The sequence below is a fragment of the Diospyros lotus genome, chromosome 8 (genome assembly GCF_014633365.1).
Source record: "Diospyros lotus cultivar Yz01 chromosome 8, ASM1463336v1, whole genome shotgun sequence".
NCBI lineage: Eukaryota > Viridiplantae > Streptophyta > Magnoliopsida > Ericales > Ebenaceae > Diospyros > Diospyros lotus.
In genome coordinates, this window is record NC_068345.1 from 36,407,734 (window position 1) to 36,427,388 (window position 19,655).

A 19,655-nucleotide genomic window follows, 5' to 3' on the forward strand; every position below is an offset into this window, starting at 1 on the left:
TATAGTTACTAAACTAATCAAATAAATATATTCATTATAAACGTTACAAACTAAAAAATAATTAAAATTATCATTTTTCTTTTGTTAAATTGACATTAAGTCCCAGGCTAATTAAGAAAAACACAAAGAACACACTCAAAATTGATTGAATTAGCTTAAGCCTCTCCAAAGAGTGAAGGAATAATACTACCAATACCACCAAGACCAAGAGACCATGCCTGCATTAGCTCAAAACACCAAGAGACCAGACCCCCATCAACTAGCAAGATAAACTAAAATTAGTGTAAAATCCTGCATTTTCATAGCAAAAACTAAAGAAAAACATAAATCAAAACATTAACCATGAGAGTTTAAATAAAAGTAAAATTACAAATCCCTTGTCGGTTTCACTTTTAATAGAACAGAAAGACAACACACAAATAGAATTGGAGATTATCTATTATATATTTTTCATTATGAAGAAGAAAGACATAAATTCTAAAGTCACTTTTCAAGATCGTGGGCCCAACTCAACAACTAAATGCCCATGATGAATATCATAATTGCAATACTTTTGAATTAAAAATAATATAAAAAAAATCTTAATCAGAATGTTAAATATGAGACTTGGTGGCTGGCTATTTGTGCACTCGTTACCCAACGAGGAGAACAATGGAAGGGAAAAGAAGGGAAAGGACACTCAAATCAGATTGAGAATGAAAAGGCAAATAAAATTAACACCAAACAAAAATAAATCACAACAACTCTTTGAATAAATGACACAAATCACAAAAATGTATAATACTTACTTTTATTTAATTTTATATTTAAGTTAAAATACAAATAATTTATCGATCATTTTAAATTAAATAAAATTATTTAGTAATGACTCCTAATAATATTTCTCTTTGATTGACATTTGTAAAAGGAATTGAAAAAAATAACTTTTTTATACATATTTGATTTTTTTTTATTCACTTGAAGTGTTCCAGATTCGTCTAATTAATCTCTAAAGATGGGTAATTTTTTTTCTTAATATATTTTTTAAATAAATTTAGATACGAACACAGTTTATATATATTTAATTTTTTATTTTATAAAAATGTAAAAACAAAAAAAAGCCGAACAGGCGCACCCTGGAACTTCAACAGCCGAACGGGGTTGAAAATAGAGACTCCATTGCCCATGGATAAGACTAGTAGTGCCACCATTTCTTCCGAAAACAGTCGCTTTTGAGTCCCTCTTGGAGGGCAACATGACTCTTCACCGTTTGGGATGCCCACTCCACCACGCTCTTGCATCTTCAAGGCCACTTTCTATATGCGATTGTATTTATACAGTAGCAACAAGAAAAGCAGCATCAATAATTCCCATATCAAACCGGTCACGCTTGCACCGATTTCAAGCCTATCCCCTCTTCGTTTTAACCTCTTCTTCCAAACTCACCTCGAAATTTCACTCACTCTTACTCTACAGTTGTGGGTTCCGCTCCAACTCTGACGCCAAAATCTCCAGAACGCCAGGCATTGACATTTTTTTTGTAGATTGCTCTAGCTCTCTTGCTTGTTTTATTTTGTAAGTTTTATTAGTTTGTTTATCTTTCTGTAGTTGCTGTTGGACGTTATGGAGAGCAAGAGGCGACTAATATGAGCAAATTGAGGGCTTTGAAGCAAAAAGCTGAAGTTCTGGGGATTGATTATGATTCTTGTACACCCGGAATGTACGATCTCTTGATTTGTCCGAAGGTAAGGTTATGTTACCTAGAGTGTTTGAAGTATTTTCTTGCTTTTAGGACTGAGTCAAAGCTTGCTTTGGGAAATCTTTGGAACTAATAGTATCGTGTCTCCTGTTTGGTGTGAATGTGAATTATTGTCAAATTGTTTTATAGCTGAGGAATTTTTAAGGTCTGTTATAAAACATTTTGGAGCATTTTCATCAAGGAAAAAAATAATAAAAAAAAGAAACAAGAGAAAAATAATACCTCATGGAATCATGGTCAGGAAACCACAAGAAAACCCCTGGTTGTCCTCTTTTTGGTCTGTGGTTTAAATATATATGTATCTGTATATACATATCAGCTAGCATAGTTCTTTATAAGTTGTTTGCCATTGGTTGCGTACAGTTTTTTGGAATGCATTAGAAGAATATTATGGTGCCCTTGCTTCCTGCTCTCTGGCTCTATATAGGGTAGGCATGTTGGACCTTAATGCTCTATTTTTGCTGTTTTGTGTCCATAAACTGGATTTTTTCTCACTTTGTGGAAGGTTAATTGAAGTTGATTAGATTAGTTTCAGTTTGTTTGCATATTATCGATTTGCCTATTAATATCTAATTAACTTGTAACATTTTTTCTGGAGTGTATTACCAAGCAAACACAAAATTTGTTATGGAAATTACTACTTTAGAATTTTCAAGGATAACCCAACAAAACCAATTAATGTAACAGTTGATAAAAGTTATGTAAATTTTATGTACTTTTTGATTTTTGTAACCTCCATATGCACAATATTTGGAATTGCCTAAGTCCATTTGATAACTGCCATTTAAATGGTCAAAACACATGTCAGTATGCACCAATCCCTAGTTGTTTTTTCACTTTTCCATTTTCCCAAACGTCGCTTTTTGATAGGAATAGTAGCATCATTGGTCAGAGGAAGCCTGACCCTTAGTCTTTTTTCTAGTGTATTGAGTACTTAAACCGAGATCTAAAGTAAATCTAATTCACTTTATCAAGGCGAATATTTGTGCAGAAGAAAAATGTTTGGTTATTGTCATAATTCTCTTTGTTACCCTTGCAAATCTCTTCAACTTTCAAATGGATTTTAGAGATATTAGAATATGAATCGCCAATAGAAATAATTTTGTTGGAAAGGGAAGAACAGGGCTAGAGCAGAGATAAGTAGTGCCCCCAATGCATGCCTTAGGTCATAAATTCTGCTCATGTTCCTGCTCCTTCTGTGGCTTTGGCCCTCTGTTGCACCCAGTAAACAAAATTCTGGCAAGAAGCTTCTTTCAATTGGGCATGATAACTGTACCTCGTGGGATAAGTGATATTATTGAACTCATAGTATTTGCTTTGATATTTGGCTTCTTGAATAACTGGGATGACACAAATCAATGCAAACTACATGTTTTTCAATGTCTTGACGTTATCAATTCTGTCTTATACACACCAACATTAACTAAATCTTTATGTTTCTGTAACACAGTGTAACGGTGGCCAATCAATGCAGAGGAGTTTATCAGTTCATATCTCCATGAAAAGGTGTACATACTAATGTACTTAGTACTCTATCTTTCATTCCCTCGCTCTTATTTTCACTCTGCTATGTTTTTTTATGCTTTTTAACTTCTGTCTTACCTTTACAAGTGCTGGGGTATTGTAGATATTTTGCAATGTGGAGGTGTTTCCATGTTGAATGTGGATGGGCAGGCCAGGTGGTTAAACATGCGACTATATTATGTTTTCTTTTCAAAATTTCTTAAAGTTGGGGAGCTTAGTCTCTCGGCCAGGTGATAATTTGTGGTAGCAGGCCTTTGCAGACAATGACACTGTGTATAATGGAGTCAATAAGATAGGCAAAGGCAATTTGCATGGACAAATGACAGTGGAGAGCCTAGGGTTAGTGCCTTTAGGCGAAAAGGTTTGTAGCATTATTTTCTGCACCTTTTCCATTAATATTATTATGTATAAACAGCACCACCACCAAAATCTTAATCCCACAGGTGGGGTCTGTTATTATTTTCATTATTATTTATGCATGCTATTGTAAATTTGAATTTCCTTGGGGCAAGTGACTTGCAGTGTTATTAAAGGCACGCCTAGGCGCCTGAAGGCCTTCCAAGCGGGCACAGACCAAAAGGCGCACGCCTTGGGCTTTTTACCTGTTTTTCAAGCTTTTTATTTCACTGTTTGTTACTTTATTTAATTTTTTACTACTTAGGGTTTAAATTTATTGCTTCAACTACAAATTTGACAATAAGTAAAAAGGCTACTATTTCAAATGCTCTAATTGAATTTGAACTAGATGAAGATGGATAGGGAGAATTAAACAAATTCAAGGCTTGCAATAACAAAATGCAACATTAAGTCACCAAAACAAAGAAAGATGCAAATTCAAGTCTAGTATATTACCTACCAAAAAAATGTATGAAACTATCATCACACTTCTAAACCATAGAAATCATCCAACAAGAGGAGTAGGTGATGTGGAAGAAGATATTAGAGATGATGCTTCTAATGATGAAAATGTTTGGTCTTTAGAGTGGGTTTTTTTATAACATGCTTGTTAAAATATTATTAGAAGTTAGGACTTATTTTATACCTTTTTCTTCAACTATGACATATTTTTATTTTTTTTTATTAACTTGCGCCTAGTTCCATCAGGCTCGCGCCTCGCCTTACGCCTTGCACCTTAGGGTCCAAGACCCTTGTGCGCCTTAGTGTGCCTTGGGCCTTTAATAACACTGGTGACTTGTGTGCAAAGTATGAATCATACTAATTAATGGACAAGCATATTCGAGGGGATCGAAACAAGACCATTTATCTTAATTTCTCATTACCCTCAAGAGTGATTGGTACACATCTATCTTTTTTTGTTTATAAATTTTACCCCATGAAGGGAACTCCCAACAATTTACAAAAAGGTTAATTTCACTTTCAACTCTCCGAAGCATTGCTTCACCGATAAACCCCTATGTTTTGGAAGCATGAAATCTGCATTCCTGTTTCATTTTTTTTTTTTGGTAACTTCTAAGGTCTTCTGGGAGATGAAAAGGCAATAGTGTGACTGCAGTGAATACATGAGATTCTTTATCAATAACTTGATGCATCACATCTAGAGGGAAAATTGATGTTAAATTCTAGTAATATCGGACAATATTCAGATTGTCTTTTGTTGCTTGATTTTTTTACTCGCATTAAATAAATCCACTTCCCAAGTGACTGATGTCTGGATTTTTCTGCATTAATTACCCTCTCTTTATGTTAGTAGTTGTACTCCTAGAAAAAGGTGCTTGCTTTTTATTTTCACGATCTTACAAAACCAAGCCTCAAGTCTTTGCCGAACCTTCCTGTACATTGAAAGCCAAATTACTTGCTTTCAGATAGCCTCAGTTGAGAATCCATTGAGCTGCCATTTTTTATACTTGACTGATTTTTAGCTGTTTTCCTTCTACAAGACCCAAAACATATTCTGATGCTTATAAATATAAACCCTAGAATCTCTCCTGTCTTTAAGCAAGAGTGAAGCTGAAGTCAGTTGCTATTCAGGTTATTGAAGGAAAAAGGTCCTTGGACAATTTATGAGTTGTGATCTCCTTACATCTCATGTGTTGTACGGAGAACATTATGGTTTTACTTTTTCTGTTTATGAAAAGGATTTTTTCTATTTTTGATCAACTCACGTACAAACTATGTTTTTCTTTAATTTCAAAGGCATCTTTAGTTTGAGGAGAATGGGGAATCCAGTTGTATTTGACAACTGCTAAATGTTTTTATTTTGTTTGTTTTCTGGACTATCACTTTTTTTTTTTTTGGGGGGGGGGGGGGGGCGCTAGATCTGGTATATTCCTTTTTTAACGCGTGCATCTGTCTGTCCTTGGATTGATATTTTTTGATTCTTTGAAATTTATTTCAGCTAATTGCATATTTTGCCGAGAGAATGATTTCCAAGGATATTCTGCTGAGGAATGCTGTTATGCAGATATCTAGCGATCAGGTTAGTGGTTGATAATACATACAATGTAATACACTCAAATACTTGTGCTCTTGATGCTGGTTATTTTGGTCAGTAGATTTGACGAAGAGTTTATTTTAGGATCCAGAGAAACTTAATTTTGGCTGTGGTACCCACGTGTGACTCCAATTGGACTTGGATATTTATTGAACACGGCAGGTATCATGTTGGACATGCCAAATGGTGTAAGATAATTTTCCATTTGTTTTTGTTTTTTAGAAATGTCAAAGGACACATGGGGAACATGTGCATCCATAGATTGTGGGGGAGGGGGTGCTGGAGGAATAAAGTGTCATAATCCAAGGGCAATTTTGAAATTTTTGTTAAGGCAGTAGCCACTTGTATTAGTTAGTTGTTGTTTTGTTGATTGTTTCCCTACAGTTATGCTGTTAAGCCAGTGGGAAGAGCCTATATAAGGCTAAGATGTAAGAGGATGGGGATTCATGTTGAGAAATAACAGAATTCTTTCCCTCCTGTCTCTCTTCCCTCTCAATTCTCTCTTTCAAATTCTCCCTCCAAAAACTCTTTCCCTAATCTCTGTTCTGTTCGAGTCTCATCTTAGAGACTTGACATAAAGGCTCATGAAATTAGCTAGTTTTGGCATGGCCAAGAAAAACAAGCTTGCACCTGATTGCTGTCTAACTTAATATCCGGACACTTTTGTGTGAGTCACTTATTTCTTTTAATATGATCTGAGTCACATGAGGGTTGAGAGCACCTGAATTTTGAGCATTCAATTATTTTGTTTAAGTTTCATTACGTGTTGGGCCCCTACTGAATTCCATTTGTTTTTTTTAGCAAAGAATGCATGTCCTTATTTTAAGTGTTGTCTTAAATATAAAACATTACTGGATTATGGGTGATGGATTTCAGTCTTTATTTAAATACCAGCGGATGATGTGTGATATATCTGTGTCTAATAAGTTATATATATTGTTCTAATAGTTACAGTGCTATCATGATTTTATTTCCTTTTTTTTTTTTTTTTGTACTTAACAAAATCCCTATAGAAGTATCTAGATGATGATGCAACAATTCACAGAGTTCTTAACATTATAATCCATTTATGCTATTTTTTTAATGCTGGCCAATAAAAATAAATTATTGAACGCATGATTGTTCACCAAATAAATTTGCCTAAATATTAACAAATATTACTCAATTAAGCATGATGAATTTTTGATCGGTGGAGAAGAGAGAATTGAAAGGACTTGAGAATGAGTGGTGTATTTAGAAGATTAACAAGAGGAAGGGAACTGTAATTGTGTGAAAGTAATAAGGGGGAGATACTTGTAACCATGATGCGGACAAAATTTATGGTCAACTGTTTTCGTCAGCCTGTGTAGGATTGGGTTGGTCCAGGAAGTACAGGCTGGATTTTATACCCCTATCTGGAAGGAAAGATGTATGTAGACCTTATTTGCCTTATCTCAGGTCAAGGTTGCTCTTCCTCGTTGTAGATATATGTTTGGCTACTCATGCCCCCATTTTATTTCTTTTCTAGTGATGTTGCATGAGAGGAACAATAGAACTTTTGAGGTTGTGGAACATTCTATTGTTTGTCTTAAAGGATCTATCTTTCTTTTTCCTTATTTTTTTGGTGTTCTAGCTACCCCCCCCCCCCCCCCCCCCCCCCCCCCCCCCCGCCCTCTTTTTCATTTCCTTGATGATCTGCATTTATCTTTGCTGAGAATTCATATTAGCTTGTATTAGGTGTGCTATATAGATATCTCGTACCTTATTGGATCATATTCACATTCCTCTTTCTTTTCTGGGATGCTGCTCCTTTGACTTCTTGCTATCTGATTAATCAAATGCATTCTACTGTTCTTAACGGACATATTCCTCATACTCTACTTTTTCCTCATCCTCTTTGTATTTTTGGTTCCACCTATTTTGTTCATCTTTTTTCACTAGGAGGGGACAAACTATCAACTCTATCTATTAAAGTGTCTTCCTGGGATATTCTCAGTTTCAGAAGGCCTATAAATGATTTTCAATTGTTCTTAATTAGTATTTCCTTTCTTTTGATGTTACTTTCTTTTGAGTCTAGTCCTTTCCTTATTTCTTCTTCCTCATCTCTTAATGAGGTTCTTCTTGTTCCTTTTTTTTCTTCTTTGGTTCCTACTATCTCTTCTCCCATTACTTCCTCCATTCCTTTTTGTCCTCTCTTGACATATTAGCATTGTTCTCGAACTTCTTTTATTCCTCTAGATAGTGTGGTTTCTCCACCTCATGTTCCCATAGATACTGCAGTTCCTTTAGATGCTTGTCTTCCTACAAGTGTTATTATTCCTTCAGTTTCCAATCCAATGCAGCCTTCTCTATACAAAGGTACTTGTTTTTTTCATAATCCACATCCTACTTACACTTTTTTGAGCTAACATCGTTTATCTTCTATCCATTTTGCCTTTGTTTCTATTCTTTTGTCTATTTCTATTCCAAAAGCAGTTGTGGAGGCTTGCTCACTCTAGTTGGCATCATGCCATGGATGAGGAGATGTATGCTTTGCTTGCTAATGGGACTTGGGATTTGGTTCCTTGTCCTCCCAAGAAATCCTTTTGGTTGCTACTAGGTTTTTATTATTGAAGTTGATTTTGACAACTCTATTAGCAAATCAAAAACACATTTGGTTGCAAAGGGTTATACACAGATCTTTGGTCTTGATTATGGAGGTACCTTTTTCCCTATGGCTATGATGGCTTTAGTTCGTTTGTTTCTTTCCATGGCTGTCATTAGACATTGGCTTCTTCATTAGCTTGACATTAAAATGTATGTCCCCATGGTGATCTTCTTGAGGAGGTTTATATGGAGCAACCACCTGGGTTTGTTGCTCAAGGGGAGTCTCACTTGTTGGTCACCTCAAGAAATCATTGTGTGGTCTGAAGCAATCACCTAAGCATTGGTTTGGTTGCTTTAGCTCTATAGTTCAATCCTTTGGATTAACTGGAAGTGAAGTTGACCATTATGTTTTCTATCGCCATGCTCCGGGTGGTGTTATCTACATACTTGTCTGTGTAGATGATATTGTCATTATTGGTGATGATGAGCTAGGGATTTCTCAGTTGAAGGCTCATTTGCATTCTCATTTTCAAACTAAATATTTGGGTCCAATGCAATATTTCTTGAGTATTGAGGTTGCTAAATCTGGGCATGGCATTTGTATCTCTCAAAGGAAGTATGCCCTCAATATTTTGGAGGAGACGGGCATGTTGGATTCTAGGCCCATTGATGTCTATGGATCCTAATTCTAAGCGTGTTCCTGGACAAGGGGAACCTGTTCATGATCCAAGGTGTTACAGAGATTGGTTGGGAGGCTGAATTATCTTACAATGACTCGACCAGATATTATAGTTACTATTAGTGTGGTTAGCCAATTTTGAATTCTCCTTGTGATAGTCATTGGTAGGCTTTAGTGCATATTTTGCAATATATTAAGAGTTTACATGGTAAAGGTTTACTATTTGAGAATAAAGGTCATACATAAGTGACTGGTTATGCATATGCTAATTGGGTAGGCTGTGCATTTGATAGACTGTCCACTTCTTGCTATTGTGTTTTGGTTGGAGGCAATTTGGTTTCTTGGAAGAGTAAAAAACAACATCTTGTTGCTAGGTTTAGTGTTAAAGCTGAGTATAGAACCATGGCATTAGCTACATGTAGGGGCAGAGCTACGCCCAGCCAAGGGTGGGCAATTGCCCACCTTGCTTTTTTAAAAAATGTTATTATATGTATATAATTTAATTTTTTTTAAATTTTTTCTGAATATCAGTAGCACCCCACCCCTCATTTGCCCACCCTGTTTTTAAAAAAAATATTATTATTATATATATAATTTAATTTCTTAATATTTTTTTTCCTGAATATCAGTATCATCCCACCCCACTCATGCCCAAATTTTTTTTAAAATTTTTGGAACCCGTGTTCTTCCCCCTCTCTCCCTTAGCCCACCCATGCTCATGGCCTTGTAAATAGCACCAATAAAATCTAAAGCTGTGACATTGTGAGCCATTTAATCAATTTTTAATTTTTAAACTCATATCAACAACCATTCTACATTTATATAAATACTTGTGTCTGTCTTTCTTGCAAATCATTTGACATTAATATCTGAAAAGAGAGTACTTTTTTCTATTTTAGGAAGAAAAAATATGAAAAAAAACATAAGGGTCAGTATATGAAAAAACATAGAATATTTTTATTGTTGTTAGTTAAATTATGAGAGGATTACTCGTTCTGAAATGCTATTTTTTTTGGTCTTTTTTTTAAAATCTAAACTCAATTTAATTTAATTAAATTGATTTAATATTACTTTATAAAAAAATTAATTTTAAACTCTTATCAAAGTTAATAATTATTAACTGGGATGTGAATTGTATATTCTTTAACAATTGGAGTACAAGATGTCTCCGTGTTTCTCTCCAGCATGTCTTTAGATTTCACTCGTCTACATGTCTCAAGATTTCACTCACCCACATGTTTTCTTCTTCTTTTTCTTCTTCTTATTCTCTTTCGTTTGTTTTCTTCCTTCTATATCTGTTCTACGAAAGCTCTGTAAATCACCTATTTTGCAAAATACGATCATTGGATCTTAAATCCGATCACATTATCACTGTAAAATTAATCCCGATTTACAATAAGGTAAGCTTTTTAGTTTTATTAGCTCTATTTTTAGTATAGATTCGTGAGGTATTTATGTATATATGCTAATTATGTGTGATTTTTAGTTTATGGACTTAATTTGCTAATTATGTGTGATTTTTAAGTTAACAATCTGTAAGCTTATCTAGCCTTTTTGAAGGAGTTTGTAGACTCTTATGCAAATCTTTAAAATGTTCAAAATTGATTTTACTCAAAAATCAACCTTATTCTAGAACTGGATCCGAGCATCGCCGGTGATTTTGTTGATGAACTTGGACCAGTCATGTTTGGCAGACATCAGCATTAAGTGTGGATGAATTAGATTTTTTTTTTTTTTTTACTATCTGTATGATTTATTAAGCTGTAATAATGAGAAATGAGTTGAGAGAAATGAAGGCCTTTTTCAAGATGTTGTTTTCATCAATCAAATATATTTATTTAAATTTTAAATATATAAAATAATTTAAATAGATAAAAAATAAAATAAAATTAACATTTACAGCGATTAACAACTGTCACAAAATTTATTAATTTAATAATTAAAAATAAATTTTACGATGATTTTTGAAAAATTATCGTAAAATTTAGAAAATAATTTAATAATTAAAAATAAAATTAAATAATTTAATCTTTTTTAATATTATTTTATTTTTGCCCACCCTGTGTAAATTTCCTGGCTCCGCCCCTGGCTACATGTGAGCTGATTTGGCTAGAACAAATTCTTAAGAAGCTACAGTTTGGTGATTGAGGTTCTATGCAGGTTATGTGTGACAATCAAACTACTCTTCATATTGCCTCTTATACACATTTTCATGAAAGGACCAACCATATTGAAATAGACCATCACTTTGTGCGAATAACTAGTTTCTGGTGAGATTTCTACAACATTTGTTGGGACTATGGATCAGCTGGCTGACCTGTTTACTAAGGCTCTTCGAGGTCCGAGGATTGAGTATATTTGTTCCAAGCTAGGCACATATGATATGTATGTGCCTGCTTGGGGGGAGTGTTGAGATTTCATATTAGCTTGTATTAAGTGTGCTGTACAGACTAGTTGAACCTTGTACCTAGCATAGGTAGCTTGTACATGGCAGTTACAGTGTTTTGTAACCCTAGCTTAATAGATTTGATTAGTTCTTTTCCCTCCATTTTCTCTTTTTCTCTCAATTATGTACATCATTTTTCAATCTTTATATACATTTGCTTGTATTTTCGTACAGGGTTTGTCCCCTAAAGACAATTAATTTTAAATTGTGAGGACGGAATGTGTAATCCTTTCATCCCATTTCAAAAATAATAATGTAGGAGTCAAAATCATCTAAATTGGAACTGGATCTTCTACTTATTTTTCTTTTTTGGTAGAATGTCATTGCTTTTACTTACAGACGAAATGGAGTACTTGTGAGCTGCAAATACAGAAGCCTTGACAAAAAATTCTGGCAGGTACTTAGCTTTCTATGGACTTGAATTTTGCTGATATAAAGGTGAACATTTTGTGATTTATTCCAATTGTTGGTGCCTGGTAAGAGATGGAACTTTAAACAAATTGTTTGGAGAGCACTGTTATTCCATTCTTCACTCTTTTGAGAGTCAGTAGTGGGGTTACTAGGATTGCTACTGGTCCTCATGAACTCTGAAGGAACTAAAGAATTAGAAATACTCATTTTATTACCATTATTGGAGTTCAGGTTGCGGTAGGTATTTAGATATAAATATAACAAGCCTTAAATCCCATTAGGTGGGGTTAGTTACATGAACTTTAGCTCACTGATCGTTACTCTCTTTAGTCATATCTTCTAGAAGGCCCTTATAACTCATAAATAACTAAGTCTCCCCAAAGTTTTTCTTGGTCTTCATCTACCTCTTTTGCTAAAGGTTTGTTTTATGAAAGGGTAAGGTTGCGTAGAAAAATGACCTTCTCCTGACCCTTGCAAGGCAAAGAGCCTTGTGCACTAGGGATGCCCTTTATTGTAATAAGGTAGATATTCAGCTACTTACAAAAAGGTTTAGTGGTATGAATCACGTAATAATATAATGTTCAGCAAAAGTTATCTTATTAAACAAATTAGGATATTCTTGGATACTGGCTTTCCTTTTGGTCTTCTTTATCTTCTTCATGATTGGTAGTGCTTTTCCACCAACAACACAACAGTACTAAAATTATGTTTTTTTTTTTAAATATGAAATGATAGATTTCTGTTTATAATCTTTAGGAGAAGGGTACAGAAAAGATATTATATGGACTTGATGACATAAAGGAATCAGGTGAAATCATCATTGTAAGTATTGTTACCACTTAAAGTTGTCTTGGTTCTAGCTGTCTGAGTCTCTTTTCCTGCTTATTATATAATTGCCCATTTCCCTTCTTTTTATTGTCACTTAGGTTGAAGGTGAAATAGATAAACTCTCAATGGAAGAAGCTGGCTTCCGTAATTGTGTTAGTGTTCCTGATGGTGCACCACAGAAGGTGTCTACCAAAGAATTGCCATCTTTAGAGAAGGTTTGAATCTAGACTGGAACTTCTTAATGCCACTCTGTGGTTCTGCATCTGTCTGCTGTTACATGTCTTAAGAATTCTTGCACCATTGCATCAGCCTTGTTGCTGTTCTCTTGGCTATTATTTTCTTTGAGAATGCAGCATTATTTTCTGTGGTCTAATTTTTTTCCACATATAACATATAATATTCTATGGTGTTCAAATTGTTGCATAAAATAATAACAATGAAATGCTTGTTATGTTCAAATGACATAATTTAATAAAAGAAGTAATAGAAAAAGGGTTGTGGGATGAGAAAAATAATGGAAAAGGGGTTGTAGTTGGATGATTTGTTTCCAAATGCTCCATCTTGAATTCACTTGTGAATTTTTTGAATTTTACAAGCTTTCCTTACATCTCAAAATGAGTATATCTAGCTCTTCTTATCTATTTGACCTTTGTTTTCTGCACATCTGTATGGATGAAATCAGGATTCAAGATTTCAGTATCTGTGGAACTGCAAAGGGTACTTGGACAAGGTTTGTATTCATCCAGAAGTTTGACTAGAACAGCTGAGAAGTCTGCTGATGTTCTTGGTCTATCGTCTTAGGTGTCTAAAATTATCTTGGCAACCGATGGCGACACACCTGGGCAGGCCTTAGCTGAAGAGCTTGCACGCCGTCTTGGAATGGAAAGGTAACTGTGTATGAGCTCTTCATGGTTTTATTTTATCATTACAACAATAATCACAAGCCTTGATCCCACAAGGTGAAGTCAGCTAGATGAATTATGGACCTTTAGCCATCTGTATCCATGGCCACATCCTACAATTTAATCATTGAGAAACCATTTTAAATTGAACTTGTATGGAAAAACTATAAGTGTACCTATACTCAACATGTGGCTTCAGAATGATGAGCAAGGCCTAAGCTTATTACATTATTATCATAAGCAATTGGCTAGGAATTGGTGTCATCAGGTTCCATGAATTATCTAACTCTTTGTCTGACTTCAAACAGTAGGAAATCTTGGGAAGGCCAAAAAAATTTGCTGGTTCCAAGTAAGATAACAGAAAATCATTAGACAAATAGTTTTGAAAATTGTGCAATATCCTGGTTGGTTGGCCTTTTGGTGATGTATCTTGTAACATCTCAGTACTTCCTTATGTCCTATAAGAATGCTTTGTTATACTACTTCTGAGTTAGAACTTATTGGCTAACTGTTGGCAAAATATTTTCTGAAAGATTGCTACCTTCCTGAACTCTTTTACAATCTACTTTTATATTGCTTTTTGTTTCCATCAGATGTTGGCGAGTAAGTTGGCCGAAGAAAGACAAGTTCAGTTGTTTTAAAGATGCAAATGAGGTTCACACCTGTTCGTAATCTTTTTCAATCTCTCAATCCTATTTTTCCTTACATTTTGAGTTAGATATTGTTTACCTATTTGAGAACCATATTGAGGATATTTTTTGTACAAAATAGATATCAATTTCAAAAGTACTTAATTGTGTGGGATTCTCACAGCCAATTTTTGGAAAAACAGAAGAAATTGCATGTAAAAGGAAAAGATTACAACAAAAAGGAAACTAAATAATAAATACGATCTTGTCAACTGGAAAACTAATCACTAGCAAGAATACCGACTTGGAGTATTTCTTTGAACATTTACCACATTGTGATAATAACTAATGCACCTAACTTTAAAACATCACTTAATTATATTTGTATTCTTCATTGATATGTTGATTTTAGGATTGTATGGAAACCTTTAAACATTTCACTGTTATATGAAATGGATTAAAGTCATTAGAAGGTGGCTTTTCCCAATATCATATAAGCTTTCACCACTACATTGAATGAAATATCTTCATGCTTAAGAAATCATTTTAGAGAAACCTAAGAAGGGTTCAATATAGATAGGAGTACAAAAATGGGGTATTGGATATGGAAATTTGGGGTTTTGTTGGGGGGGGGGGGGGGGGGGGCGGAGGGAGAGGAAAGATACAAATGCAACAATTATACAAAAAAAAGTTATGTACTTTTTAATTTTGATAATATACAAATCCAATCTATAATTTTGATAATATATAAATTTTTTAAAAAGTACCACACCTAAAGTGAATTTTCAAAAGCTCTATTGAAAATCCTTTCTTGTTCTCATGTATATTGGATGTCCAACACCTTTGCAAGCATGTTGTAGATATGCCCAAAATGGAAATAAAAATAAAAATTTAGGACACACCACCAGGCTGTGTTGGGCCCTTTAACTTGTCAAAAGTGTTTTCGTGTTTGATATGCATTGAAAAAAGGCGTAGCATTCAAAATGAAGTGTGTGTGTGTGTTTTAGAAAGAAAAAAAGAATGCCTCCTCAATGCAACAACAGCATAACAATCCCACTATGTCGAGTTTGTGACATGATTCTAGCTCGCAACTCATTCTATCTAATGCCTCTCGATTCATGATCTCAAAAGTAAAATATGGTTGTTTCTCAGCCTTCTTAAAATAAGATTGCAATGCAATCATCAAGTGAAATATATTACATGTTTTGTTATTATTTGTGTCCATGAGACGCTCGCAAAAATCTCCCGGCATGGTAAAAGCATTCTCTTGAACTCCATGCAGAAGAGATTATCACTTGCAAAGTGCAGTGACAACTCAGCTAGATTGAACAACATAATTAACACAGGTTATATAGTCAAAATTCAACACTAAATTTGAACAACCAGGTTCTAGTTGTTTGGTTGTCTAACCAAGTTTATCAGGAGTTACTAGTGATTGTTGAGACTAGGTTTCTAAAAGTCAAGCAAAGGTCACTAGGCTTTAGGCAATGTTCTGATATTTAGTCCTGAGAGAGCTGTGATTCTCAGAATACAATACACTATTTATTCATTCTGGAGATAGCACAGAAACTTTCTTCCGTGTGCTATAAATTGTAACCTTTTACATTCTGTGCTGATCAAATATTAAATTTGTGTCCACAGGTACTAAAAAATTTGGGACCCCAGGCCTTGAGAGACATAGTTGATAAAGCAGAGTTGTATTAGGTGAATAATTAGACAGAGTTGTATGACGTGTTTCTCGAGAGGAATACAAGGCTGGTTCCATTAGCGTCTGTGCAGAAAGAAGCATATTATGTGGGAGCAATACAAGGAGGATTTCATCGATGTTTGTGCAAAACACCGGTGAAGCAGATTGTTTCTTTTTGGCCCATCTCCTTACCTTTCCTAGATCAAGGATGTGCTGTGACTTCTGGATCGACATTGTTGTCTTTGATTTGGGATTGATTGGTTGATAGGGACATGGTTTGACCGAGTGGTGGCCATGTTGTATGGAGGCATTTGTTGGTCCCATAGGCAATGGGCTATTCGCAAATAATCCATTTCATCAATCTCCTTGCAGGAGTGTGCGGACGATTGATGCAGAGGGAATGTTGATTGGGACCATTTGTTGAATCCAAAGTTGTGTGAGAACGGGCTTCGCTCAAACGAATCTTTTCCCTTTTCCAGCTATTTTGCATTCCCTAGATAAAAATGTGAAAGAAAAGATTCCTCTTCTTGATTGAGAATGAATGGATGGGCAGAAAACGGATAAAACTAAGAGTGAAAAGGTGTGCATATATTGTGTTGTTTTTATTTTTGACAAATTGTTCTGCAATATGTCGTCCTATTGGTTTCCCTTGATGGGATTTTGTATGGATGTGAATCCTTTTGAGGAAGTAGTTTGATCCTGCATACAATATCATACTTCTGCTCTGTATTACTCATTGTTCGTTCAAGTGTCCAGAAACATGCTTTGGGCCGTTCATACATGAAGCCCCAATATTTTTCAATAGTTCCTGATTGTCTTGGCATCCAATTTATGGTTTTGTATATTATTCCAATGTATAGTTTCGCGCAGCTTTATTTGGGCCAGTTTGGGAAAGCGGTTTGCGCTTATAAGTTGTATCAACGGGCTTGTAAGTTGTTAAAAAAAGTTGGTGAGGTGTTTGGGTGCATATCATCAACATTTAAGCTACCTATCTTAAATGTTACTGGCATAGTGTTTTGCAAAAGTTATTGGGAGATAGCTTATTTAGAAGCTGGGTTGACCAATTATTTTACTATTTTATCCTCATCTTTTTGTTAATTTCTAGCTATACCCTTCTTCTTCAACCTCTGCCTCTCATTGTCTTCTTTTTCAACTCTTCCAGTTGTCACTGTCAGCCATCGCCGTCGCCCTCACCAGTTGCTTCTTGTCGACAATTGCCCCCATTGGCAACATCAGCCATCGTCGCCCCTACTGCTACTCCCATCGTCGCAGGCTGTTCGTTGCCCTAATCTGCTACAAGTTAGCCACCATCGGTCATCGCAGGCCATTCGTCGCCCCATCAACTGCTACCCATTGTAGTCCGTGCTTCGCTTCCCCTCTTCCCCGCTACCCATTATATGTATATATATAATATATATAATAATATTGTATTAATATATTTTTAATAATTATATATAATTTATCAATATCTAATGATAAAATTTTACATCATTCAATAACACGTTTATTTTTCATCTTTTTATTAAGTTGTAATAACTTATTAACTCTTTTAAATCAAACACATAATTATTAATTATTAACTTAAAAGTACATTTATTCAAATACACTATAACTAACTTAAACATTACCTAACTTAAAAATTTTAAAAATAAAACCTTAGCCATATATCCACGGAATCAATGCTCAAATATGATGCTTTTGATTTTGTGTGGCTGTGTGTTTTCTAAAATAAGGGCTTATATGTAAAGGGCTTATTGAATGCTTTGACAATTTTATATACACCCCCATTTTGGGAGGTTTAATCCATTGATAGAAAGATGAACTCCCGATGTTTGTGAAACAGTTTTTGAGTTTTGGAAGCATTTTAAGTGCTTGGAATTACAACAGTTTTGGAAGGTTTGGTGAGAAGATGTTCAATTCCATGGTGTGAATGGTGGGTTTTTTCAATCAAGGTTGATGGAGTTTATTGAAATTAACTTTACTTTCTATATTCTAATATCTATCGTAATATTCAGGGGCGGATCTATATGTAAGCTGCCCTGGACTTTAGCCCACAACAAAAGTTAAATTGATAGAGTAAATCCCAGGGCAGCCCACAACAAAAGTTAAATTGATAGAGTAATTTTTTTGATTATTTAGTATTAACCCAGCCCAAACTCACTCTAGCCCACCCTAATTTTTCCCAACCCAACCCACTTGCCTGTAAACCCTTTTCTTCTCCTTCCTCTCTCAACCTCGCTCTCGCTCGCGGCTCACCCTCGCTACCTCTTGCTTTCTACCTCCTCTTCTCTTGCTCGTCTGCTTGTGATCGCTCTCGCTCTCGCTCTCTCTCTTGCTCTCGCTCGCCCTCGCTTTTGCCTCTCTTGCTCTCACTCGCTCGCGCTGCCTCTCGCCCTCGCTCTCTGCCTTTCTTGCTCTCGTTGCCTTTCTCTTGCTCTCTCTCTCTCGCTCGCCCTCACTTCCTCTCACTCTCTGCCTAACTGCCTCTCTCTTGCTTTCCCTCGACCATTCGGTTTTGCCCTCTTTGTAACGTCCCGTTTTCTCGGACGCGTTATAACTTGGGACAATAATTTTTTTTTCTTTTCAAACTTAATTCTAAACCATATCATATCTCGAATCCGTCCCAGAATTCTCATTCATTTGTCTCGAAAGATAATTACTATCAACATCAAATGCGGAAGTAATGATCGAAATCTGATATCTTAACATTAATCATAAATAAATTCTTACATCTTCAACATTTCTCAAAACGTTTAGAATCTAAAGTAGCAGAACTTAAATACAGGGGCTACGTAACATACATTTCATTCTTCATGCACTCTGATAAGTGCCATTTCATGCCTCAATTATCCTCGTATCTGCTACAATCTCCACCTGGAACGTTTGAATATTCCAGAGGCAAAGCCCAAATTAGATGATGAATCATCTAAGTAAGGATATATAATGTTATGTCATGTGTGTATGCAATGTCTTACCTCGTAGGTGTCAACTGCACCCCTCATGCTACCTATCATTTTAGCGGCCTCCTCTATCAAAGCCGAGGTGTATGGGTGCACCCTTGGTAAAGTAGCGGTGCCAGTTCGTACTCCCTACAGCCTCAAATGCGAGTGATCAATGATATCAACGTGTATTTATGCATTTTATAGTCATGTCATGTATGCAGTCTACGCGATGGGTACATATCAGAGTATGTCAATATGATGAAAACATTTTCGAGGAACATAAACCAAGCATTTTCCATAAACTAACTTTAATTGGAAAGTACCACTTACCTTCTCAAGCTTATCAAGTTATCTCGATATTCGCGCATGTCTCAAAGTGCGTGTATCGCCTCGATTTGCGTGCCAACCTAAAAATTTGCACCAGTCACTTCAACTTAAGCTTCAAAGCATCCTAATCACCATAATTATTTAATTAAACATTAAAATCTATTTTTCCATAATTTCTGGCATTTTCTATCATTTGTTTCTCTATTTCTCCCTAATTTTCCTCCATAAATCCAAACTAAATATTTCTAAAATATTTTCTCAAATATTTCACTACGAAAATTCATAAAATAATATTCTTGAATTTCTAAGAAATTTTACTCACCTTGATTTAGCCCATCAGGCTTCCTTGGTATGCGTGCCCTGATCTCGAAATGCGTGCCCGAATCATTTTCTTGTCTAAAATCTCCGGAATAACCATAAAACTCTATTTCCTATTTTTCAAAAAAATTTCCACATTTCCTCTATTTTTTCTTGAATTTTCTTTTCTTTTCTTTTTATTTTCTATTTCTTTTTCTTTTATTTCTC

General features: G+C 35.1%; 1 protein-coding gene across 2 annotated transcripts; it reads left to right on the forward strand.

Moving 5' to 3' along the window:
• Positions 1-1,158: 1,158 nt before the first annotated feature.
• On the forward strand, positions 1,159-16,689 carry LOC127807824 (primase homolog protein). 2 transcript variants are annotated; one of them, XM_052345950.1, is made up of 14 exons: positions 1,159-1,502; positions 1,588-1,724; positions 3,189-3,244; positions 3,366-3,417; positions 3,513-3,623; positions 5,619-5,699; positions 5,806-5,876; positions 11,744-11,801; positions 12,572-12,637; positions 12,742-12,858; positions 13,326-13,373; positions 13,445-13,530; positions 14,139-14,199; positions 15,816-16,689. In XM_052345950.1, exons 1-14 carry the CDS (start codon positions 1,235-1,237, stop codon positions 15,876-15,878), a joined length of 1,275 nt encoding a protein of 424 aa, XP_052201910.1. In that variant the 5' UTR covers positions 1,159-1,234; the 3' UTR covers positions 15,879-16,689. The 2 variants fall into 2 exon arrangements, with proteins under 2 accessions (XP_052201910.1, XP_052201911.1); XM_052345951.1 differs by lacking the exon at positions 5,806-5,876 and having other exon boundaries at positions 1,160-1,502; positions 11,721-11,801.
• Positions 16,690-19,655: the final 2,966 nt, after the last annotated feature.

Excerpts from the sequence above, each read along its gene's own strand:
- LOC127807824 (XM_052345950.1), top strand. The coding sequence starts at position 1,235 with ATGACTCTTCACCGTTTGGGATGCCCACTCCACCACGCTCTTGCATCT. Across the intron at positions 1,503-1,587 it reads CAAAATCTCCAGAACGCCAG|TTGCTGTTGGACGTTATGGA; the intron begins GCATTGACATTT and ends ATCTTTCTGTAG. Across the intron at positions 5,877-11,743 it reads ATATTTATTGAACACGGCAG|ACGAAATGGAGTACTTGTGA; the intron begins GTATCATGTTGG and ends TTTTACTTACAG.